Here is a 26,422-nt window from a genome sequence, read left to right as displayed (position 1 = left end):
TACTGGCTTCATAGAATGAGTCTGGAAGTTTTCCTTCCCTTTCTATTTCTTGGAATAGCTTGAGAAGGATAGGTATTATCTCTGCTTTGAACGTCTGGTAGAACTCCCCTGGGAAGCCATCTGGTTCTGGACTCTTATTTGTCGGGAGATTTTTGATAACTGATTCAATTTCTTCGCTGGTTATGGGTCTGTTCAAGCTTTCTATTTCCTCCTGATTGAGTTTTGGAAGAGTGTGGGTGTTTAGGAATATGTCCATTTCTTCCAGGTTGTCCAATTTGTTGGCATATAATTTTTCATAGTATTCCCTGATAATTGTTTGTATCTCTCATGGATTGGTTGTAATAATTCCATTTTCATTCATGATTTTATTTATTTGGGTCATCTCCCTTTTCTTTTGGAGAAGCCTGGTTAGAGGTTTATCAATTTTGTTTATTTTTTCAAAAAACCAACTCTTGGTTTCGTTGATCTGCTCTATAGTTTTGTTTAGATTCTATATTGTTTATTTCTGCTCTGATCTTTATTATTTCTCTTCTTCTGCTGGGTTTAGGCTGCCTTAGTAATGTAATTCTTTGAAAGGAAAGTTATAAAACAGCAAGGAAACTAACACATTATTAATTTTATATTAAATATCACTTTATGCCTCTATAAGGGTAGGCTATCTACTTCCATATAAGTCTTGCACACGACCTTCTAAATGTTGAATACTTATGATGATGATGATGATGACAACATAAAAATGTCTTCTACAGTTCTTGCTCTACAGTTATTAGATTTTCACACAACGGCACTCACACATATACACCAGATAACTTTATTAACTTTATGGCATGATTATTCATTAATTGGAGGTGAATTATCATAAAGGTATTCATTATTGTCCTAATGTTGTGTAGGTTGAGGAGGAGGAAGAAGAGGAGGGGTTGGTCTGTTTGCCTCAGGGGTGGTGGAGGCAGAAGAATTGGAGGAGGTAGAAGGGGAGGCAGGAGAGGCAGGAACATTCAATGTAACTTTATGGGAATACATTGTAATTTCAGACTTTTTTGCCTTTTCATTTCTCTGAAAATGTTTCTATATATACCAACCCTTCTTCTACTGTTTGCTTTGGTTTCGTTGCCCATATCATAAAAGGGTCCACATTGTAAAAGAAGTCAAAACTGTTTTTGAATAATTGGAACCCTTCTGCGAAGTTGTGTAATGTCACTTTTTTTCTGGCATTGCTTCTACATCTTCTTGTTACAGACTTCACAATGTAACTGTTTACACTGCAAATATAAAAATTTGTAACAAGGGTTAATCCGTAGAGCAATCAAGAATACTTATGTATGGTAAGAAATAACAAAAGAATATGTGTGTGTGTGTGTGTGTGTGTGTGTGTGTGTATGTCTGTGTATATACACATACACACATATATATGTATACATATATACACTGTCTTGCTTGCACTGATTGGGAATCACTTATCTTCATTACATTATCTTCTGTTAATTCCTCTGGTGTGGTGTCTGTTACCTCTTGAATTTCTCCAGGATCCATATCTTGAAACCCTTTACTCCTCACCCTTTTGCCTTATCCACAGCCTCTTTCGTGATTTCTTTGATTGTCTCTGTCATAAATCCCATGAAGTCATGCACAACATCTGGACACAGTTTTCTCCAACAGGAGATTTGTTTCAGGCTTGATGGTGTTTATAGCTTTTTCTATAACAGCAATGGCATCTTCAGTGGTGTAATCCTTCCAGACTTTAATGATGTCCTATCAGGATTCTCTTCCACAATGTTAGTGATCCCTTCCACAGAGTACTGTGTGTAATGAGCCTTAAAGGTCCTTATGACTCCCTGATCTAGAGGCTGAATTAGAGACATTGTGTTTGGAGGCAAGAACACCACTTTGATGACACCTTCAGTGTTAAACTCAAGGGGTTCTACATGGCCAGGGGCATTGTTCAATATCAAAAGAACTTTAGAGGGGAACAGGAAGTTGGTGGCGTAGGAGGATGTTGGGCTCACCTCGTCCTGCTGATCACTTAGAATCCACCCACATCTGCCTAAATAACCAAGAAAACCACCGGAAGACTAGCAGAACAGACTCTACAGAGCCAAGCGTAGACAAGAGGCCCACGGAAGAGGGTAGGAAGGACAGAGAGGTGGTGCATGCTACACGTACTGGCAGGAGGGAGCTGGGCAGTGAAGGGGCAGCCCGCCAGGCAAGGCAGAGCCCCCAAGTCTGGCTTGTAAAAGCAGAGGGGCCAGACTCTGTGAGTTCTGACAACCAGCGGGACTTAACATCTGGAATGTTAAAAGTCAACAGCTCTGCTCTCTGAGAGCTGGGAGGGTGAGAGGACGCCGGGCGGGGGGTGGGGGGGGAGGGTTGTTGAGCCCCGGAAGGACAGAGCTCGGTGGGGGAAAAAAGGCGCTGGCACACGCCATTTCTCTCTCCCATCCCCCAGCCAAAATTCCAATGGGAACCCATTCCTGTCGCTGAACTTGTTGGCACCATGCAAATGCCCAAAGCTGTGCTTCTGTGGATCCATCCCTCCAGTGGGCCTGCCTCCCTCCCAGTGCTGCAGGGCTCTTCCCTCAGGGGACCACCAAGGACAAAGCTAGCTAAGCCTGCCCCTTCCACCTCTGTGCACCTTGCGGATCCACCCTGGCTAATATGCCCTTGGCCAGATCCCATCGAAGCAGCACCACAAGCCTGGCAGTGTGCAAGCAGCCCAGACAGGGGCCACACCACTCCACAGTGAGTCCTGCCCCTGAGAGAAGGGAAGATGAGGTACACACCAGTCTGTGGCCCCAGTGGTGGGCTGGGGGCAGACATCACGTCTGACTGTGACCCTGCCCACCAACACAAGTTTCTCCAGACAGCACAGGGGAAGTGCCCTGCAGTTTGGAGCTACCACAGGGACTACCCAAAATGACGAAATGGAATTCTCCTCAAAGGAAACTCCAGGAAGTAGTGACAGCTAACGAATTGATCAAACTGATTTAAGCAATATAACTGAACAAGAATTTAGAATAATGGTCATAAAATTACTCGCTGGGCTTGGAAAAAGCATAGAGGACAACAGAGAATCTATTGCAACAGAGATCAAGGGACTAAGAAATAGTCATGAGGAACTAAAAAATGTTATAAATGAGGTGCAAAATAAAATGGAGGTGACCACAGCTCAGATTGAAGAGGCAGAGGAGAGAATAGGTGAATTAGAAGATAAAATTATGGAAAAAGAGGAAGCTGAGAAAGAGATAAAATATCCAGGAGTATGAGGGCAGAATTAGAGAACCAAGTGATGCAGTCAAATGGAACAATATCTGTCCGTATCATAGGAATTCTAGAAGAAGAACAGAGAGAGAAGGGGGCTGAAGGTGTACTTGAACAAATCGTAGCTGAGAACTTCCCTGATCTGGGGAAGGAAAAAGGCATTGAAGTCCAAGAGGCACAGAGAACTCCCTTCAGACGTGACTTGAATCGATCTTCTACATGACATATCATAGTGAAACTGGCAAAATACAAGGATAAAGAGAGAATTCTGAAAGCAGGTAGGGATAAACACGCCCTAAGACAAAGGTAGAGAGATAAGGGTAGTAGCAGACCTATCTAGTGAAACTTGGCAGGCCATAAAGGAATGGCAGGAAGTCTTCAATGTGATGAACAGAAAAAATATGCAGCCAGGAATCCTTTATCCAGCAAGTCTGTCATTCAGAATAGAAGGAGAGATAAAGGTTTTCCCAAACAAACAAAAACTGAAGGAATTCATCACCACTAAACCAGCCCTACAAGAGATCCTAAGGGGGATTCTGTGAGTGAAATGTGCAAGACCGCAAAGTACCAGAGACATCACTGCAAGCATGAAACCTACACACATCACAATGACTCTAAACCCCTATCTTTCAATAACAACACTGAATGTAAATGGACTAAATGCTCCAACCAAAAGACATAGGGTATCAGAATGGATAATGAAACAAGACCCATCTATTTGCTGTCTACAAGAGAGACTCATTTGAGACCTGAGGACACCTTCAGATTGAAAGTGAGGGGATGGAGAACTATCTATCATGCTACTGGAAGTCAAAGCTGGAGTAGCCATACTTATATCAGACAAACTAGACTTTAAATAAAGGCTGTAACAAGAGATGAAGAAGGGCATTATATAATAATTACAGGGTCTATCCATCAGGAAGAGCTAACGATTATAAATGTCTATGCGCCGAATATGGGAGCCCCCAAATATATAAAACAGTTAATCACAAACATAAGCAACCTTATTGATAAGAATGTGGTAATTGCAGGGGACTTTAATACCCCACTTACAGGAATGGAGAGATCATGTAGACACAGGGTCAATAAAGAAACAAGAGGCCTGAATGATACATTGGATCAGATGGACTTGATAGATATATTTAGAACTCTGCATCCCAAAGCAACAGACTATACTTTCTTCTCGAGTGCGCATGGAACATTCTCCAAGATAGATCACATACTGACTGGGTCACAAAACAGCCCTTCATAAGTATAAAAGAAGTGCGATCATACCATGCACACTTTCAGACCACAGTGCTATGAAAGTTGAAATCAACCACAGGAAAAAGTCTGGAAAACCTCCAAAAGCATGGAGGTTAAAGAACAGCCTACTAAAGAATGAATGGGTCAACCAGGCACTTAGAGAAGAAATTTAAAAATATATGGAAACAAATGAAAATGAAAATACAACAATCCAAATGCTTTGGGATGCAGCAAAGGCAGTCCTGAGAGGAAGATACATTGCAATCCAGGCCTATCTCAAGAAACAAGAAAAATCCCAAATACAAAATCTAACAGCACACCTAAAGGAAATAGAAGCAGAACAGTAAAGACACCCCAAACCCAGCAGAAGAAGAGAAATAATAAAGATCAGAGCAGAAATAAACAATATAGAATCTAAACAAAACTGTAGAGCAGATCAATGAAACCACGAGTTGTTTTTTTGAAAAAATAAACAAAATTGATAAACCTCTAGCCAGGCTTCTCACAAAGAAAACGGAGAGGACCCAAATAGGTAAAGTCATGAATGCAAATGGAATTAGTACAACCAATCCCTCAGAAATACAAGCAATTATCAGGGAATACTATGAAAAATTATATGCCAACAAACTGGACAACCTGGAGGAAATGGACACATTCCTAAGCACCCACACACTTCCAAAACTCAAACAGGAAGAAATAGAAAACTTGAACAGACCCAGAACCAGCGAAAAAATTGAGTCAGTTATCAAAAACCTCCCAACAATGGAAACCAATTTGACAGTAAATTTCATATATTAAAAAGTAAAAAATAAATAAATAAATAAATAAATAAATAAATAAATAAAGCCTCCCAACAAATAAGAGTCCAGGACCAGATGGCTTCCCTGGGGAATTCTACCATACATTGAAAGCAGAGTTAATACCTATCCTTCTCAAGCTGTTCCAAAAAAATAGAAAGGGAAGAAAAACTTCCAGACTCATTCTATGAAGCCAGCATTACTTTGATTCCCAAACCAGACAGAGACCCAGCAAAAAAAAGAGAACTAGAGGCCAATATCCCTGATGAATATGGACACAAAACTTCTCAATCAGATACTAGCAAATCGAATTCAACAGCATATAAAAAGAATTATACACCATGATCAAGTGGGATTCATTCCTGGGCTGCAGGGCTGGTTCAGCACTCACAAATCAATCAACGTGATACATCACGTTAATAAAAGAAAAGAAAAGAACCATATGATCCTGTCAATCGATGCAGAAAAAGCATTTGACCGAATTCAGCATCCTTTCTTAATAAAAACCCTCGAGAAAGTCGGGATAGAAGGAACATACTTAAACATCATAAAAGCCATTTATGAAAAGCCCACAGCTAATATCATCCTCAATGGGGAAAAACTGACAGCTTTCCCCCTGAGACCAGGAACACGACAGGGATGTCCACTCTCACCACTGCTGTTTCACATAGTGTTGGAAGTTCTGGCATCACCAATCAGACAACAAAAGGAAATCAAAGGCATCAAAATTGGCAAAGATGAAGTCAAGCTTTCAATTTGCAGATGACATGATATTATACATGGAAAACCCGACAGACCCCACCAAAAGTCTGCTAGAACTGATACATGAATTCAGCAAAGTCACAGGATGCAAAATTAATGTACAGAAATCAGCTGCATTCTTATACACTAATAATGAAGCAACAGAAAGCCAAAGAAACTGACCCAAGTCACAACTGACCCAATTCACAACTGACCCAATTCACAACTGCGCCAAGAATCATAAAATACCTAGGAATAAACCTAACCCAAGACGTAAAAGATCTGTGTGCTGAAAACTATAGAAGGCCTTATGAAGGAAATCGAAGAAGATACAAGGAAATGGAAAAACATCCCGTGCTCATGGATTGGTAGAATAAATATTGCTAAAATGTCAATCCTACCCAAAGCTATCTACACATTCAATGCAATCCCAATCAAAATTGCACCAGCATTCTTCTTGAAGCTAGAACAAGCAATCCTAAAATTTGTATGGAACCACAAAAGACCCTGAATAGCCCAAGTAATTTTGAAGAAGAAGACGACCAAAGCGGGAGGCATCACAATCCCAGACTTTAGCCTCTACTACAAAGCTGCAGTCATCAAGGCAGCATGGTATTGGCACAAAAACAGACACACAGACCAATGGAATAGAATAGAGACTCCAGAATTGGATCCACAAACGTATGGCCAACTAATCTTTGACAAAGCAGGGAAGAACATCCAATCAAAAAAAGACAGTCTCTTTAACAAATGGTGCTGGGAGAACTGGACAGCAACATGCAGAAGAATGAAACTAGACCACTTTCTTACGCCATTCTCAAAAATAAACTCAAAATAGATGAAGGACCTGAATGTGAGACAGGAAACCATCAAAACCCTAGAGGAGAAAGCAGGAAAATACCTCTCTGACCTCAGCCACAGCAATTTCTTACTTGACACATCTCCAAAGGCAAGGGAATTAAAAGCAAATATGAACTATTGGGACCTCATGAAGATAAAAAGCTTCTGCACTGCAAAGGAAACAGTCAACAAAACTAAAAGGCAACTGACGGAATGGGAAAAGATATTTGCAAAGGACATATTGGACAAAGGGCTAGTATCCAAAATCTATAAAGAACTCACTAAACTCCACACCCAAAAAACAAATAATCCAGTGAAGAAATGGGCTGGAAACATGAAGAGACACTTTTCTGAAGAAGACATCCAGATGGCCAACAGGCACATGAAAAGATGCTCAATGTCACTCCTCATCAGGGAAATGCAAATCAAAACCACACTCAGATACCCCCTCACGCCAGTCAGAGTAGCTAAAAGGAACAAATCAGGAGACTATAGATGCTGGTGAGGATGTGGAGAAACGGGAACCCTCTTGCACTGTTGGTGGGAATGCAAACTGGTGCAGCCGCTCTGGAAAACAGTGTGGAGGTTCCTCAAAAAATTAAAATAGATCTACCCTATGACCCGGAAACAGAACTGCTAGGAATTTACCCACGGGATACAAGAGTCTGATGCATAGGGGCACTTGTATCCCAATGTTTATAGCAGCACTTTGAATAATAGCCAAATTACGGAAAGAGCCTAAATGTCCATCAACTGATGAATGGATAAAGAAATTGTGGTTTATATACACAATGGAATACCACTTGGCAATGAGAAAGAATGAAATCTGGCCTCTTGTAGCAACATGGATGGAACTGGAGAGTGTTATGCTAAGTGAAATAAGTCATACAGAAAGACAGATACCGTATGTTTTCACTCTTATGTGGATCCTGAGAAACTTAACAGAAGACCATGGGGGAGGGAAAGGAAAAAAATAAAGGGAGGGAAGCAAACCATAAGAGACTCTTAAAAACTGAGAATAAACTGAGGGTTGATGGGGGGTGGGAGGGAGGGGAAAGTGGTATGGGCATTGAGGAGGGACCTGTTGGGATGAGCACTGGGTGTTGTATGGAAAGCAGGTTGACAATAAATTTCATGTATAAAAAAAAAGAATTTTAAAGGGCAGTCCCTGTTTGATAAGGTACTTCCTTGCATCAGGGACAAAGCATTGGTGGAACCCATCCAGAAAAAGGGTTCTTGTCCAGCCCTTCTTGTTGGACAACCAGAAGACTGGCAGCTGGTGTTTATATTTGCGTTTCAAGACTTGGGGATTAGCAGCTTTGTAGATAAGGGCAGTCCTGATCATAAACCTGACTGTATTTGTCTATCCCTGCCTGCCTTAAATTCTGGTGCTCAGTTGTCTTCCTTAGTAATAAATGCTGTTTGTGGTATTTTCTTTTTTTCCAGAATAGAGCACTTGCATCTGCATTAAAAACGTGTTCAGGCAGATTTTCTTTCTCTTCAGTGACACTCCGAATGGCATCTGGGAACTTGTATGCTTCCTCTTGGTTAGCAGAAGCTGCTTCTCCTGTTATCTTGACATTTTTTAAGCTAAACTTCTTTCTAAAATTACCAAACTGTCATTTACTGGCATTAAATTCTCCAGATGTTGATCTTTGCCTTCTTTTTGCTTTAAGTTGTCATATAATGACTTCGCTTTTTCTCAAATCACATTAATGCCTCTATAGGTATGCCTTTCTATAGCAATCCTGCACCCATATAAAAGCTGCCTTTTTAGTACTAGATAAAAGGTATTTTGCATAAAGTGCAGTGTTTTTGTGTTTGCTAGTAGTGTAGCTGTTGTGTCAGCTTCATGAATTTTCTTTTTTTCACATTGGTTTTTATACTTGATTCATTTATCTTGAAATGGCAGGCAACCACAGCTGCAGACCTCAACCTATGGTCCCTATCAAATTCAACATTTTCTAGTAATGTCATGACTTTTCTCTGCTTCTTGGGAACACTTCCAGCATCATAAGTGGCACTATTTATGGGTCCTATGTTGTTATTCAAGGTTTACGGTATTGCACTAAACACAATGAAAGTAGCAAGAGAACTACTAGAGATCACTTTTTACTGCAGTATGCAATTTAGTAGAGAGATGAACTGCTCATGTGGAGATGATTAGTATCTTTTTGGCATTTTAAGTGGATATTCGGAACACTTGAGCTCACTGCAGTACCAACGGGAGGTGGTTATGAAATTATTACAGTAGACATTACAGTAAGTCTGTACTGTTGTTAATTTTATGCTGTTATGATTTAATACTGAATCTTTAGATTTGTTTGTTTCTTTCGACTGTGAATGGCACCATGTAGAGACTGTATTTTTGTGTGTAAGTGTTGATAAATTTTAACTTTATAATAGATTTGTGTATATTTTATAGTAATAAATGATAAAATAAACTAGTAGCTACATATATTTTATGCATTCATGACAAACCTAACATTAATTTTTTCATAGTTGAAATTTGAATATTAATTGAGATTTTTCCTATTTGTGATTTGTCTGTGAGTTAAAAAAAAAAAAAGTGTTGCAAATCTCCATAAAATTTTCCAATATATTTATTGAAAAAAATGTGGGTATAAGTGGACCCGTGTAGTTTCAAACTGTGTTCTGTAAGGGTCAACTGTAATTACTTTATTTTTCCCTGAAATATTCCAATAAATATATTACTTTTCATGAGTCATATATGCTACGCAGTTTTCTTCTTTCCTTTCTTTCCCTTTCCTTTCCTTTCCTTTCTTTTCCTTTCTTTTTTTCTTTTCTTTGTGAGAGTGAGAGCATGAGTGGAGGAGGGAAGAAGAAGAGGGAGAGAGAGAATCTTAAGCAGGCTTCATGCCCAGTGCAGAGCCTCGTGCAGGGCTCAAGCTCACGATGGTGATATCATGACCAGAGCCGAAATGATGAGTTAGACACTGGGGCACCTGGGTGGGTCAGTCGGTTAAGCATCCGACTTCAGCTCAGGTCATGATTTCACAGTTCGTGGGTTCAAGCCCCATGTGGGGCTCTGTGCTGACAGCTCAGAGCCTAGTGCCTCATTTGGATTCTGTGTCTCCCTCTCTCTCTGCTCCTCCCCCATTCATGCTCTCTGTCTCTCAAAAATAAATAAAAGTTAAAAAAAAGAAAAAGAGTCAGATGGTTAACTGGCTGAGCCACCCATGTGCCCCTATGCTGGGCAATTTTATTGAAACATGTATATTTTGAATTTGGTTATATAGCATGAATATAATGGATAGCTTTTTTTCTCTGTAGGAAATATGCTGCTAAGTACTGACTTTATAATTTTATGTTAAAAACTTTTATATAGTGTTTCAGAGAGGCAGCATACCGTGGTGGCTAAGAATGGTCTGTCTCATGTGCTGTAATCCTTTGGGTCACCTTGCACAAATTCTCTGTGCCTCAGTTTCCTCCTCCTTAAAATACATGTACAATACTACCTCTTGATGGTGACTGAGAGTTACTTAATAGGTGTAAGGTGCTTAAAACCATTTTGGCACATACTAAGTGTTCAAGTGTTACATATTATTGTTACCATTCACTTTATCATCTTTATAACAAACTATGAGCAAGATATTGAGAGGCTGGGTATTTTCTTCTTGTTTTCTAGATGTGAATGAATTGAAAGAATGTCTTTCTGTGTTGGTTAAAGAGCAGCAAGCTCTGGCCATCCAGTCAGCCACTACCACCCTTTCAGCCCTGAGACTCAAGCAGAGGCTGGTCATCTTGGAACGATATTTCATTGCCTTGAATAGAACTGTTTTCCAAGAGAATGTCAAAGTTAAGTGGAAAAGCAGCAGTATTTCTTTGCCTCCTGTGGACAAAAAAAGGTAATAATATAATGAAGAAGGAATCCTGATACCAGCTAAATATAAAATGCAGGCTGTTTGGTTGAGGAAAGTTTACGTACAACTTTCATTATAGTCCCTTCCATTCTTGCTTTCCCTTTTTGTATGTTTCATATAATCTGGAGAATGGCTTTGCTAATTTGCTGAGAGTAACAGACTATGCTTCTTAATCTGTGCCATTATTTAATTTATTTATTAAAAAAATTTTTTTTAATGTTTATTTGTTTTGAGAGAGAGAGAGACAGAGCATGAGCGGGGGAGGAGCAGAGAGAGAGGGAGACGCAGAATTTGAAGCAGGCTCCAGGCTCTGGGCTGTCAGCACAGAGGCCAATGAGTGGCTTGAACTTGTGAACTGTGAGATCATGACCTGAACCAAAGTTGGGCATTTAACCAGCTGAGCCACCCAGGAGCCCCTGTGCCATTATTTTAAAATGCTTTTCTGTCAGTAACTGTGGAAGCCAGTGAAGGTGTAGATAAGCATATCTAGATTTTTGAAAATGGGTCCTGAACATTATATTGTTTTTGTTTTGTTTTATTTTGCTTTTGGATAGGGAATACTCAGATCATAATATTTAGTGGCTAGCTAGTTTAGATGCTTCAGTTTTTTCTTCCTAATGTGATTTTCTTACTCTTTTACTCTTCAAAATTTTTTTTAATGTTTATTTATTTTTGAGAGAGGGAGAGAGAGAGAGAGTGAGCACAAGCAGGGAGGGGCAGAGAGAGGGGGAGACCCAGAATCCGAAGCAGGCTCCAGGCTCTGAGCTGTCACCACAGAACCCGACGCAGGGCTCCATCTTGTGAAACACGAGATCGTGACCTGAGCCAAAGTCGGTTGCTTAACTGACTGAACCACCCAGGTGCCCCATCTTATTCTTTTATTGTAAGAGATGCTTTCAGATATATGATTTTTAATATACTGGTGTACATCAGCAGATTGTTCTCAGACGTAACTAGAATGCTTAAGGCTTGTGTAAAGTTTTCTTTTCCCAAAATGTAGCTTTCTACCACAGTTTTGTTCTCAGAAGCCTCAACTAAAAGATTTCCAGATTTAACTCATATTTTATGTAGTAAAAAGAATTTGTTTTATTTGATTGTAATACTGATTTTTATTCCCTAGAGAGCACATGGAATGTACAGGGGCAGAAAGAAGCAGGGGGGAAACCTTATTTTGCTACCGGGAGACAAGAATTGCTAAATGTATCATGTTTCATGTATTTTTCCTTTTAAATCTAGTTGAAACCACATTACATGTCCTATATTTGATAGTAGTTTTAAGATAAATTAAACCAAGTGACAGAGGAGGATTCCTGCCCATGTGGTGATAACCAGCAGCACAGTTCTTTCTTTCTTGGCTGGAGAGTGAGTGGTCTTTGTAGTGATCATTGATCAGGGAGGGGTTCTGCAATGGGGATGATAGATTCTAAGCCTTTTAAGTGTTCCTGTGTGTTTGTTGAATGAAAATGAATTCTCTAAGATGCAGAAGTGTCTTAGACCCCAACTGATTTTTCTTTGTGCTTTTTCCTTTGTGGTGACATAAGAGTTGGTGAGTTAATTGAAATCTGTCTTTCACTGAATCAAGCAAATTCCTAAAATTAAAAAAAATACATATTTTGAGATAATTATGGGTTCACATGGAGTTGTAAGAAATAGTACAGATTCCTTATACCCTTCATCTACTTCCCCCCAGTGGTAGCCACTTGCAAAACTGTGGTATACTATCACAATGAGGATATTGACTTTGATACAGTTTACTTATCTTACTCATATTTCCTCAATTTTACATGTTTTCAACTCAGTTTTTTACATGTTCTCAGTGCATGCATGTGTCCATTGTGTTTCCATACAATTTTATCACAGGTTTGGATTTCTCTCACTATTGCCACAGTTAGAGTACAGGACAAGGAGCCTTTTTATAGCCACACTCACCTCCTTTTCCCTCCTCTTTGCCTTATCCTCTTTCAGCCACTAATGTGTTCTTCATGTCTATTATGTAACCTTGGCTTTTTTCAATCAGGGTTACCTCCTTGAGATTCTTTCAAGTAACTGTATGTATCATCATTGCATAGTAAAATTCTGTGACATGGATGTGCCTCATTTGGTTTAACCATCCAGTGAAGGACATCAGTTATTTACAGTTTTTGAGTTTTATGAATTAAAGCTGCTGTGAATATTTGTGGACAGGTTTTTGTGTGAACCTCAGTTTCATTTTTCTGGAATAAATGCCCTGGAGTTCAATTGTTGGGTCTTATGTTTAGGTTTGTAGGTCATTGCTGCACTCTTTCCAAAATAGCTGTGTAATTGTATAGTCTCATCAACTATGTATGAATGATGTAGTTTCTCCATAGCCTTGTCAGCGTTTGAATTTGTTGCTGCTTTGTTTTAGCCAGTCTGTTAGATGTGTCATGATATCTTCTAAATTTTTGTAGATTTCCTCATTTCTCAATTTACTGAATAGTGGTGGATTTCACCTTTTTTTGTGGAATTAGCAATGGGTTGGATTGTTGACTGGTGTGGATGGGAGTGGGTCTAAGCTATTTGCTTTTTTTTTCCTTGAGTATCTGTAAAATAGAGAGTGACTTATTGAAGATTTAGCAGTTCTTAAACTGTGCAGATTGAGGACTGTTGGGCACTTTCTCAGGGGCCATTATGATTACCTGAGGGGAGCCCCTGTTTCATGCTTTTCCCGGAGCAATTTTCTCCCAGAGGGAGAATAGACTTAGCATGTGTACTTCCCGTTTTAAAGACCACATGTATTATTATACATATGTATCTTGTAATATTTATATTTCTCATTCAGAAATAAAGTTTAAATCTCCTTAATCCTGTCTCCTAGGCACCCAGTCCCCTCATTAGAGGCAGCCACTAATTACAGTTTCTTGTGTCTCCTCATGAGCTTCCCTCATAGAGCTCAGGATTCACAGAATGTGTATACTAGCTGCCTCTCTGGGATCCTCACGTTCTTCACTGCTAATTTTACTTGACATTGTATCTTGGGAAGGTCATTCCATATCATTACCTATTTTTCATAGCATTTCCCCCGATTGTGAAAGAAAATTATAGTAAGTTTGAAAAGTATAATACATAGTAGAAATATTCAGCCGTATAAAGTTGCATGATTGAGTTTATATTGTACACTTTTTTTGTATTCTAGTTTTTTTTTTTAGAATGTCATGGTATACTATTTGTATAACTTTAAAAAATATGCATATCTTGTTAAATTTACATACAGAAGTAGTAAAAAGCTTAAAAAGACATGTGAGAGTGATAAGCACTAAATTCAGGAGAGGATAAACTCAGCAAGATGAGGGTGAAAGAGAATAGGACAGGTACATGGAGTCTCTACTGGTCAGCACATAGACCTAAAAGGGGCCAAAGCAAATACAGATTCCATAGCCCTGGGTGCAGTCCCGGGAATTTGTCGTATTGTTCTCTCAACGCCCTCACCTGCCTTTTCTTTGCTACATGAGCTTTAATCTCTCCATTTATGTATTTATATGTTTATTTTCTGTTTACCATGTGTATCTCCCTGACTAATAATATCAGCTCTCTGAGATTATTTTGCAAGTGATTTAAAATTCTCTGTAAATGCCTTTTTTTTTTCTTCCTTAAAGAGGGAACTTCCTTTACAAAGGACATTTGGTAAAAGTTTTTAAATATGAAACTAAAAGTCACTTGTGATCCTGCTGTCTAAAGAAATTCAGTGATCACATTTTGGTACAAATCCTTCCATATTATTTATTTTATTTTAGTATTTGCACAGTCCTCTGACCAGTTATCACAACTCCCATGTGTGTTGTCCGCAGTTCCCGACCCACAGGCAAAGGAGTTGAAGGACTTGCGAGAGTCGGATCCCGAGCAGCTCTCTCCTTTGCCTTTGCCTTTTTACGCAGGGCGTGGCGATCAGGTATGTGGGCCCGGAGTGTCGTTCGGTTTCCTCACCACATCAGGAGACTTGGGTTCTCTTCTCAGTTCTGCCACCACATGCCCTTGGGCTGATCCCATATAGTCTGTGTGCCTCATTTTTCTTGTTTGTAGAATGAGAGGCTTCAGTCTATTTGACTTCTCAGGTCTGTTCTTTAAAAAAAAAAAAAATAAGAAAAAGTGTGTATGTGTTTATATCACAGGTAAACCACTGTTAGTACATCAGTGCTGATTTATTTTCTAGGAGAACAAGAAGTTAGAATTGCTCATGAGAGAGTCATAACATAAAGAACTGACTTTGGGGCACCTGTATCAAGTTTTAATCTCTTGAGTTCTTGGAGTATCTCATTGAGAGGAAAGTGAGGGATTGAAAATGTGACAGTGGTATCTTCTCACACAGAGGGGTTGGAGGACCATCTGGGAGAGTGGGGAGGGCTTTACTTGTCAGTGCTGCCTGAGGAGTGGATGGCCTCCTCTGATGCATGTGTGCTCAGGTGAAGATGCGGATCTATGCAGCGAGCTATTGCAGGAGTCCCTGGATGCCCTGAGAGCCCTGCCTGAGGCCTCGCTCTTTGATGAGAGCACAGTGTCCTCTGTGTGGCTGGAGGTGGTAGAGAGAGCAGCCAAGTTCCTTAGATCCGTCGTGACAGGGTGAGTTCTTTCTTTTCACATCTTAACTCTGAATGGTTCTAACATGTTTCAGTCTTGTCTCACCTTCTCTTTAGAGCAGGTTTGTGTGTATGTCTCCAGCCTGCCCTCAGCTCTGTTATTCTGGATCTTGGTTTTCAGCTTTTCAAATGTTTGCTTTTGATATTCTGATTAGACCCTGGAAGCTATCATATTGAATCAGATGGAAAAATGAAAAATATTTTTGTAATGTATTTTTTTTCAGATATTTATGATTTGGGTATCAGTCATTCATTAAGTGAGCATCTATTGTGTGCCTTTCAGTGAGAATATGAATGCTACCATTCTGAGTGATGGGTGTTGTCTTAATAGACAACATGGTACTAAACAGCTACTCAAGATCAAAATGTTTAAACCTCAATCTATTCTTTTTAGTGTAAGAAATTTTTGAATGTGAATCATTTTTCTATAAGGAAAACCCTGAACTCTGGTCTTGGGTGTTACATATTTTTGTTAACTTTAAATTTTTAGGTTTTTAAAAAGAAAAAGTATATATACTTAATACATAATTCAACGCCAAAGGCATAATTAGAGGAGTAGTGAGTCTTTTCTCATTTGCTTTGTCAAAAGAGGTCACTGCTCTGCCCCTTCCAATGTGTAAGGACACCTGTGGTCTCTGTGCTAACAGATTGTGAGTTTGGCTCCCTAGAGAGCTGATGTAGGCATTGTGACAAGGTTTTGGGCTGGGGGCCCTGAAAATAGGCTTTGAATTACAGTTGATCCTTGAACAATGTAGGGGGTAGAGGTGCCAGCCCTTCACGCAGTTAAAAATCCACATATAACATTTTACTTCCCCAAACTAAACTAATAGCATATGTTGACTAGAAGCCTGACCGATAACATGAACAGTGGATCAATGCATATTTTATGTTGTATGTATTATTTACTGTATTTTTATAATAATACCCTTTTCTTAAATTTTTTGGTATTTCTAAGCTACATGGTTCATCTGTAAGTTTTTTCAAATTGTTGCAAATCTCCAAAAAATTTTCCAATCTCTGTATTGAAAAAAAATCTGCATATAAGTGAATTTGTGCAGTTCAAACTCGTGTTGTTCAGGGTTCAACTGTAATTTCAAATATTCAGCTATAATGTTGATGTCAGAAGGCCCTCCGTTCTCCATCTTGGGTTCAGAAGAATTGTCATTTATTGGGAAAAGTTAAAATATTTATTTGATAAAAGATAAAAATAAGCATAGACATTTTGTCTAGAGTCTCAGGTGCTTTTAGAAGTTGATTTTTCTCCATTTTCATAGAGGGATGTTGATACTCCAATAGGCTTAGATTTCAGTGAAAGTGGAAACATATCTAAACATGTTTCTACTCATGATTTGAATAATGATATAAATAATTTTATGCTGTGGAAACTGGAATATGTTTTCTAATGTAGTCATCTTTTGTATCTGAAGTCTTTTAATAAAAACATATCTTTTTAAGTTAATTGTATACTTTATTTTTTATTAAAATTTTTTTAATGTCTATTTATATTTAAGAGAGAGAGAGAGAGACTGCACGAGTGGGGGAGGGCAGAGGGAGACAGAGACAGAATCTGAAGCAGGCTCCAGGCTCTGAGCTGTCAGCACAGAGCCTGATGCGGGGCTTGAACTCACAAGCCAGGAGATCATGACCTGAGCTGAAGTCAGATGCTTAACTCAGGCACCTCGTTAATTGTATACTTTAAAATCTGATTAAATTTGAGTAGTAAGTCTCGGAAACTTGATTCTAAATATTAAAAATATACATGCTGTCTTTAAGTTCTCATGTTACTTTGTTCTTGCATCTACTGCTGTCATTTCAGAGATGTTCATGGAACGCCTGGTACCAAAGGGCCAGGAAGCATCCCCCTGCAGGACCAGCACCTGGCCCTGGCCATTCTGTTAGAGCTGGCTGTGCAGAGAGGCACACTGAGGTAAGGGGTGCTGCAGGCTGGGAGCATTTCATGGAACACCTCTGTATCTGAACATCTGTTTCACTTTATGGCATTTCATTGAATCATTTGTGTTTATAAAAATGTGTGGTGTTCTATAATCAAAGAACCGTATCCCAGGACTTTCTCTTCTTTCAAGCCTGGGTACACTTAGGTTTTCTTCACTTCCCTTTTTTTTTTTTAAAGTTTGTTTGTTTATTTTTTTTTTAGAGAGCAAGCAGGGGAAGGAGAGAGAGAGGGGGGGAGAGAGAATTTCAAGCAAGCTCTGCACCGTTAGTCCAGAGCCCGATGTAGTGCTCAAACCCACAAATTGTGAGATCGTGACCTGAGCCAAAAATCAAGAGTTGGCACCTTAACTGACTGAGCCACCCAGGCGCTCCTCTTCACTTCATGTTTTATGTTCAACTTTTGTAGTCTAAGACCTGTTCCTTTTTTTTTCTTTTTAATTTTCTTCAAATGATTTTTATTCCATTAATTTAAGGTCCTAGAAATTCTCTTTAGAAAGTGCTGTTTGAACTTCTTAACTGGTTTTATATTTCTTATCCTCAGAAGATGGATATGTTGTGCTAAAATCTTGGCATTGTTTAAGTGATTTTACTGCCAAGAATTGTTTTCATGGCGTTATTTTAGTTTCCTTTTCAATCTAAAGTATTTTTTCTATTTTATTTAGCTGTCTGCTTTTATTTTTGACAGTCCATGGCAATAAAAGCTAATATGTTTTTACTAGATAATGAAGATATTTTCTCTTTCAGCCAGATGTTATCTGCCATCCTGTTGTTGCTTCAATTGTGGGACAGTGGGACGCAGGAAACTGACAATGAGCGGTCTGCCCAGGGTACCAGTGCTCCTCTTCTCCCTTTGCTGCAAAGATTCCAGAGTATCATCTGCAGTAAAGATGCCCCTCATATAGAAGGTGACGCTCACGTAAGTACCATAAAAAAACTCTGCCTTTAAGTAGCTTTCTTAATTCAGTTATCCTAAAAGAGTTAGACTTTTATAAACAAAACCAGAGTGCATGTCTGTGGCAGTAGTTGTCTCTAGGGGAAAGTGTGTATTTGGTGATGACAATAGTGAGTCAGATGTAGGACAGGTGCGGGATATCATGGGGTGAGTTTCATTCAATGCGGTGGAATATCACTTGAGCATATGGCATCTGTGTGTGTTCTGGATTGTGTATACTTAGTAGGGAGAATGTATTTCTTGACATGTATCAACTTGTACTTTTAGAGAGATTCCTCTACTGCTTTTTGACCATGTAGTTTTCTTTCTGCTGGATTAGAGCCATTTAGCCCTTTGTGTTTGTGGGTTTATTATTACCTGTGTGTTCCCAGTAACCAGTCATGTTGTGCTTTGGCTGTGATGGAGAGTGAGTTTAAGATGCTGTGGAAGATAGAAAGAAGGCATGCTCACTTCCATGAAAGAATTAGTTAGTAGAGGCATGAAAATGGGTAAAAATTCTGACAATATTTCAAGAACAAAGTGAGAGAGTTAAGCAGGTCCTTATGGGCACTTGCAGTAATAACATGGGGAGGCGGCACAAGTTGTTGAAGCTGAGCTGGTGTGGGATGGAGTGTGTGTTCGGTTCTGAGGATGTGCTCCACCGTGAGGTCGTGTAGTTGCCTAGTGGTTAATGTTTATTTGTTTTGACCTGCCTTGAGAAGTCTGGTAGTCCTTCTCTTCCATGTTCCTCCATATACTGTTTATGGAGAAAACAGTTCAACGAGCACCAGCTGTACTGCAGCACAGAGCTAAGTCTGACATACCCACTTTTAAATACATATTATAAAAAGAGCATTGAAAATAGTGGCTTACTTTTTGGCCCTTTCTTTGTGCAGGGCACTGCATGGCGTGTGTCACCTAAGTCATCACTGTGTTTGTCCTAGGAAAACAAGGCTGGTAGCAGAGGAGGGCCTGTCTGGGTCCTGGGTCTGAACCCCTGGGACTGCTTCTTTTTAGAAGTACAAGTTTGATCTTGTAGGTCTTTTTTTGGGGGGGAAGACAGCCATTCCATTATAAAGTTAATTTTCTATCACTTGGCTGTCTTTAATTGTAATAAGCCTTTCTGCCTTTAGAAGAATTAGATTTGGGGTGTTTGAGTGACTCAGTTGGTTAAGTGTCCTCTTGATTTTGGCTCAGGTCATGATCTCACAGTTCATGGGATTGAGCCCTGTTTCGGGCTCTGCGCTGACAGCTGAGGCCTGCTTGGGATTCTCTCTCTCTCTCTCTCTCTCTCTCTCTCTCTCCCTCCCTCCCTCCCTCCCTCCCTCCCAACCTCCCTCTCCCTCTCTCCCTCCCTCCCTCCCTCCCTCCCACTTTCTCCCCCTCACCCTCTCCCTCTGCCCTTCTTCCCCTCTCATGCTCTCTTTTTCTCAAAATAAATAAATAAGCAATTTTTAAAAAAGAAGAATCAGATTTACTTAATGTTACTTAATGTCCGAGTAACATTAGGTTTCCTTCAGAGTAGGTGGCATTAGGTTTTGGTTTTCAGTTTGTAAAGCCAGGTTGAGGTGTAGTGCTGTGTTCCTAGGAAGCTTCCTCTGCATTCTGAGGGCTATTGGCTGGGCCAGGGGGTGGGGGGGGGAGTGGTGTGGGGAGCCTGCAGGATGTCTGGACCATGTCATTGACCTGTGTAGAGTATGCACATGTGTGATGGATGTGCAAATGTGCAGGCACTGCTGTGTGCAGTTTTACAGCAGATGTGTATATATGTAGATGTGTAGGGTCAGTGCGTCAGCAGTACTTCTCATCTGATGGCTAAAAGGAGTAGATGATGCACAACTGTGAATACCAAAATATAAAGAGTTGTTAATGGCTAATTGTGTTACTTGAATTTTTTCCAGCGTTTTGAAGATGCTTGTTTACTTTTCTTCTCTAGCTTTTGTCTGGTCCTCTGAGCCCTAATGAGAGTTTTCTGAGATACCTTACTCTTCCACAAGATAATGAGCTCGCCATTGACTTACAACAAACTGCAGTTGTTGTCATGGCCCATTTAGACCGCCTGGCTACTCCCTGTATGCCACCTCTGTGTAGCTCGCCAACATCTCATAAGGTACCTGCGCTAGCAGTGTTTATTCTTTGTATCTTTGCGTGTACTATAGTCATTAGCACCTGTAGGTTCTCATCCTGTGCCACTTTCTCTGGTATTGGGGGTGGAGCTGGCTTACAGCCTTTTTTTTTTTTTTTTTTTTTTTTTGGAAGTAGGGTCCATGTCCAATGTGGATCTTTAACTCACAACCCTGGGATCCAGAGTTGGATGCTCCACTAACTGAGCCAGCCAGACACTCTGCTGGTGTACAAGTGTAAACATGTATACAGTTTAAGGTATTGTCAGTGGTCAGAGTGAGTGGTGAGCAAGCTGAGGTGTACATGGGTTTAGGACCCAATTCAGTGTTGCAGGTTCCAGATTCAGGAGGTATAGCTCCAGAGAGCTCTCCTTTATCCAAACAACCACATGCTGTCCTGCCTTCCTCAGGGAGATTCCAGCGTATTTTTTTGTACACTACACTAGGAGCTTAGAACATGGGCTGTCTGTAATGCTGCTCAGAGCACTGATGACACTAATCTACATGTGTGTAGAGCCTGCCAGTGCGGGCCACCTGAGGACTTCACATTCACAGTTGCATCTGACCATCACAACACTACCCCACTGTATTGATGAGAAAACTGCCATTTGGAGTGGCAGTGAATTTTGGCAGGGTCACACAGAATAATCCTGGATTTGAATCCAGTTTTTGCTAACTTTTATTTTTAGCAGGATGTGTATTTATTTCATTTTATAGTCATTTGTTTTTTTCCAAATAAGTATATTCACATGGTTCAAAAATCAAAATTAAATGCAGAGACGATGTTATTTCCCTGTCCCCCCACCCACCTGGTTTTGCACCTGCTACTTTTCATTTTTCTAGTCTCTTATATATCCTTCAGTATTCTCTGAAATGAATATATTAGTGGTAGCATGTTGTAGCTTATTTTTGTCATTACACAATTTGTACCAAGGAGTTTATCAATAAACAAAGCCTCTCTCTTTATTTTAATGCAACTCAGTATTCCATGTATGGTTGTATCATGATTTTTTTGTTGGAATCTGTGTTGTCAGAAGTCTACTATTCCAGTAGTGCTGCAATGACCAAACACGTACATTTGTTCTTGTTCGTGCAAATGCATGCACCAGTGGTGATGTACCTGATGTGGGTGGACACTAGCTGATTATCACAAAATTGTTCACACACAGCTTGATCCTTCTCATCGCCACCAACAGTTGGATACTTGTCTGCCAGCCTTGTGCTTAGGCTTTTAGGTTTCTGCCTGTTATGGTAAAAATGGTAACCTGATATGGTTTGAGCATTTGTTTAAGGTTTACTTGTATTACTTTTTTTTTTTTTTTTTACTTGTATTACTTTTTAATGGGCTCTGTTAAGATGAAGTGCTGTGGAAAAATATGCTTTATCTTACCTGTTAACTGAGGTAATATGGGATGTTTTGAGTTATTTTGATGTTTTGGATCATCTCCTTTCTTTACTTGCTTTGTTTTTATCCCACAGTATCTCAGTGTTACTCTTAGCATAAATTATTCTTTTTTTGACTAAGAAAGAAATTTTCTTGCCACTCTAAACAAAATGTTTACTTTGTTATCTTACAGGGATCATTGCAAGAGGTCATAGGATGGGGGTTAATAGGATGGAAATACTATGCCAATGTGATTGGTCCAATTCAGTGTGAAGGACTTGCCAATCTGGGAGTCACACAAATTGCCTGTGCTGAGAAGCGCTTCCTGATCTTGTCAAGGAATGGCCGTGTGTACACACAGGCCTACAACAGTGACACACTGGTGGGTGTTCTGGGCCCAGATTGCTTTCCTTGGTGGGTGGTTTTCTACTACAGGAGCTACAGAGGTGTCTAGTCTTTAAGTCATTTGATTTCTGAAGATTTGGAAACCTCTGTTCAGTGTATTTTATTAGTTTTATTTAATAATCTCAATCATAATTGTTGCCAAAATCTTGGGGCAGAATTTCTTAATTGTTAAGATCAGGAGCTCCTTATAGTAACACTTATTGCCCTTTATGAATCCCATTTTTAAACTAACTTTCCATGTGTAAACTCAATTGACTTTGGGGGTGAGGCAGTATCAGATAATCTGAGGAAATTGGGCCTTGTCAGATAGTACATGTTCCTATTAAAGAAAGGTGCTCTTTACCTGGGGTTGTTGAGTTTTCATTGTGTGGAGGTGGCCTAGTAATGTCACAGAGCTCTTGGAGGCTGCCCACTCTTCTGTTGGTAGTGGGCAGGGCATCTAGACAGTTGGAGCCTATGGCAGTCTCCATAGGCTCATGTTCTTTCAGTTCCAGGAGCGTTTGTTAAAATAAGATGCGTGAGAAGAGTCATGCTGTTTTCATTGTCCTTGGACTGCTTACTAATTTTCTTCCTGTTTTTACCCTTTTAGGCCCCACAGCTGGTCCAGGGTCTTGCCTCCAGAAACATTGTAAAGATTGCTGCCCATTCTGATGGTCACCACTACCTGGCTCTGGCAGCCACCGGAGAGGTGTACTCCTGGGGCTGTGGGGATGGAGGACGGTTGGGCCATGGGGACACTGTGTATGTATGGCCCATTCTTGTAATTGACTTGCTCTTCTTTTGAGTTACTGTATCCAAAATAGGGTGGAAAAGGAGTGTGAATGGGTGTTTTCCAGCTGCTCTGACATTTAGGGCGAGGGTGGAGAAAGCAATCAAGATGTGTTAGCCCCTGGGTGATGCTATGGGAGTTCTGCCCACAGCACAGAAGATGACATCAATTGGCCTTCGTGTTCTTCTCTCTCAGATGGAATGCTTCCAGCTTTTGTCACTCCTGTTTTAACTATACATGGCACACCTCACACTGTGGAGTTTTCTAAAGCAAATCCCACGCTACTTGTTTCTTCATTCACAAACACTTCAACATATCTCTGTCAGATATGATCCTCCTTTCCTTGAGCCATTTCATTTTCATAGGTACAAAAATATTTCTTAATGTCCTATTTTGTAGAAGCTTTTGATTTTTGTGAGAGACCAGGAATAAAACAAAATGATTGTTCTAAATGCAATGTTGTGAAAATGGAGAATACCCATAGCTGCCACAGAGTGGTGGGAACACTTTTATATATTGCTGGTTTGAGTGGAGCCTAGTGGAGCAAAACTTGGGCATTTGATTAAAATTGAAGATGCACTTGAAGGGGGTCAGAGGCATGAACAGCACTGTTGAGAGGAGTCTGGCCTGTTCTCACTGCAATGGGATGCAGTTGGACATCCCTGGGTAGAATCCCAAGCCATGAAAAAAGCTGAGCAATGTGTATTAAGTGTTAGCATTCAGCAGAAATATTCCAAACTTGGCAGTATTGTCAGGGATTCAGACAAGTGTGGTAAAACGATGGTGAGAAACAAAGGAATGATAACTACAGAATTTAGAATTGTTATTCTTGGACGGAAAGGGATGAGATGGGCAGGGCTCATAGGATTTGAAAGGATGGAGATACAGGGTGGAGGCGTTAGTTTTTACTTCCAGTATGCTAGTTGTAATTTGTACTAAATTACAAAAAAAAAAAAAAACTACCTTGTAATAAAATAATACTCAGTTGAGGTTAAGTGCTAGATGATAGGAGTTGGAGAGAAACTTTGGGAGATTGAAACTTGAGCTGAACAGGAGGGAGAAATGGTATCAGAATAGGGTTGTTCAGCGCTCCCTGTGCCTGTATGTGGCCCTGCCTCTGTGTGTATTTATTTATTTTGCAGAATAGTGGGTCACAAAGTTAGTATGCCATGTTTTTGGAGAGGCTAGAGTAGGTGTTAACAATCACAGTGAACATGTTATGGATTGAAAGCATAAGGTATTTTTCTAGTTTTGAAAGTGAAGAGCCAACTAGTAAGGCCTCTACCTGCTGAATTCTTACTGCCTCCTACTTTTCAGTTGTAAAATATAATTTGGAGTGTGATTAGTAAACCTTGCTCCTTCATTCCCTCCTCATTTATTTAACAAATGTGTAAATTTTAACCATCTGTATGAGGTTTACAAATCCATCAATTTTAAGAGAACAGTTTAAAGAATTTCAACAAATGCACCATAACTGAGACACAAATTATTTCCATTGCCCCTGCTATTTTCTATGGATCCTTTGCAGTCAACTCCTGCTCTCTACCTCCAGTTCCTGTCAACCACTGATCTGCCCTCTGTCACTATATGGTATTTTGTTTCTGGCCCCGTCACTTAGCAGAGTTCCTGAGCTTCAGCCAAGTTGTTGGGCGTGTCAGTACTTGCTTTGTCCCTGTTGCTGAGTGATCTGTTTATGGATGGGCCACTGTTTTGGACCATTGTGAACAAAGCTGCTCTTAACACTGTTTTGATATTACTGCTGGATGTCATGCTTGGCATTGGGTGCCCAATTAACACACAATCATGGAAATGTGACGTGTTTGAATTCTGTGTTCTTTAATTATTTCATAAGACAGCTGAAAGGCCAAACTGTCTTGGCACTCTGATAGTTTATTCTGATAGTTATTTTCTTTGCTAACACTAATAGGACATGCTTAGAAGGACATTCATATTTGTTCCCATTCTCTCCACAGGCCTTTGGAAGAGCCTAAGGTGATCTCTGCTTTCTCTGGAAAGCAGGCTGGGAAGCATGTGGTGCACATCGCATGTGGAAGCACATATAGTGCAGCCATCACTGCCGAGGGGGAGCTGTACACCTGGGGCCGAGGGAACTACGGCCGACTAGGCCATGGTACATTTGCTGTGAGCTGGCTCGAGCATGTGGTGGGAGGTTTTCTCTTTGGAGGGACTTACATTAATGATAGTCCTATCTGTTTGAAGGCTCCAGTGAAGACGAGGCCATCCCAGTGCTGGTAGCTGGGCTTAAAGGATTGAAGGTCATTGATGTGGCATGCGGGAGCGGGGACGCTCAAACCCTGGCTGTGACGGAGAATGGTATGCAGTACTCATGCTGCCGTGGGCAGGTTCTCAGGATGAGGAGTGCCGCTTTCCTAGAGGGAGTAAGCTTTGGAGTAGAGTGCACCTCATATGGTTGCCCCTTTGTCCATTTTTAAGTGGTGTGCACCTCTGGGTCCTTGGCAGAGGTCCAGAAGTTATAAGACTTTTAATTTCTGTTGCCCAGACTGCTAATTAGCAGATACATCCTAACTATTTGGGCATTTTATTTTATTTATTTATTTTTTTATTAAAAAATTTTTTTTTAAATATGAAATTTATTGTCAAATTGGTTTCCATACAACACCCAGTGCTCATCCCAACAGGTCCCTCCTCAATGCCCATACCACTTTCCCCTCCCTCCCACCCCCCATCAACCCTCAGTTTATTCTCAGTTTTTAAGAGTCTCTTATGGTTTGCTTCCCTCCCTTTATTTTTTTCCTTTCCCTCCCCCATGGTCTTCTGTTAAGTTTCTCAGGATCCACATAAGAGTGAAAACATACGGTATCTGTCTTTCTGTATGACTTATTTCACTTAGCATAACACTCTCCAGTTCCATCCATGTTGCTACAAAAGGCCAGATTTCATTCTTTCTCATTGCCAAGTGGTATTCCATTGTGTATATAAACCACAATTTCTTTATCCATTCATCAGTTGATGGACATTTAGGCTCTTTCCGTAATTTGGCTATTATTCAAAGTGCTGCTATAAACATTGGGATACAAGTGCCCCTATGCATCAGACTCTTGTATCCCGTGGGTAAATTCCTAGCAGTTCTGTTTCCGGGTCATAGGGTAGATCTATTTTAATTTTTTGAGGAACCTCCACACTGTTTTCCAGAGCGGCTGCACCAGTTTGCATTCCCACCAACAGTGCAAGAGGGTTCCCGTTTCTCCACATCCTCACCAGCATCTATAGTCTTCTGATTTGTTCCTTTTAGCTACTCTTGACTGGCGTGAGGGGGTATCTGAGTGTGGTTTTGATTTGCATTTCCCTGATGAGGAGTGACATTGAGCATCTTTTCATGTGCCTGTTGGCCATCTGGATGTCTTCTTCAGAAAAGTGTCTCTTCATGTTTCCAGCCCATTTCTTCACTGGATTATTTGTTTTTTGGGTGTGGAGTTTAGTGAGTTCTTTATAGATTTTGGATACTAGCCCTTTGTCCA

General features: G+C 40.2%; 1 protein-coding gene across 4 annotated transcripts in view; it reads left to right on the top strand.

The window, feature by feature from the left end:
• Positions 1-26,422, top strand: part of HERC2 (HECT and RLD domain containing E3 ubiquitin protein ligase 2) — a 270,781-nt gene that overhangs the window by 52,262 nt on the left and 192,097 nt on the right. For all 4 annotated transcript variants that reach the window (XM_058736915.1, XM_058736914.1, XM_058736917.1 and 1 more), the window contains 10 exons: positions 10,531-10,750; positions 14,572-14,672; positions 15,184-15,340; positions 17,174-17,284; positions 18,055-18,226; positions 20,178-20,351; positions 21,942-22,130; positions 22,743-22,894; positions 24,896-25,053; positions 25,143-25,256. In XM_058736915.1, the coding sequence (XP_058592898.1) occupies positions 10,531-10,750; positions 14,572-14,672; positions 15,184-15,340; positions 17,174-17,284; positions 18,055-18,226; positions 20,178-20,351; positions 21,942-22,130; positions 22,743-22,894; positions 24,896-25,053; positions 25,143-25,256 (1,548 nt within the window). The remainder of the gene's footprint in view (positions 1-10,530; positions 10,751-14,571; positions 14,673-15,183; positions 15,341-17,173; positions 17,285-18,054; positions 18,227-20,177; positions 20,352-21,941; positions 22,131-22,742; positions 22,895-24,895; positions 25,054-25,142; positions 25,257-26,422) is intronic.

This window comes from Neofelis nebulosa, chromosome 7 (genome assembly GCF_028018385.1).
Source record: "Neofelis nebulosa isolate mNeoNeb1 chromosome 7, mNeoNeb1.pri, whole genome shotgun sequence".
Taxonomy (NCBI): Eukaryota; Metazoa; Chordata; class Mammalia; order Carnivora; family Felidae; genus Neofelis; species Neofelis nebulosa.
This window is presented reverse-complemented; position numbering and strand designations above follow the sequence as displayed.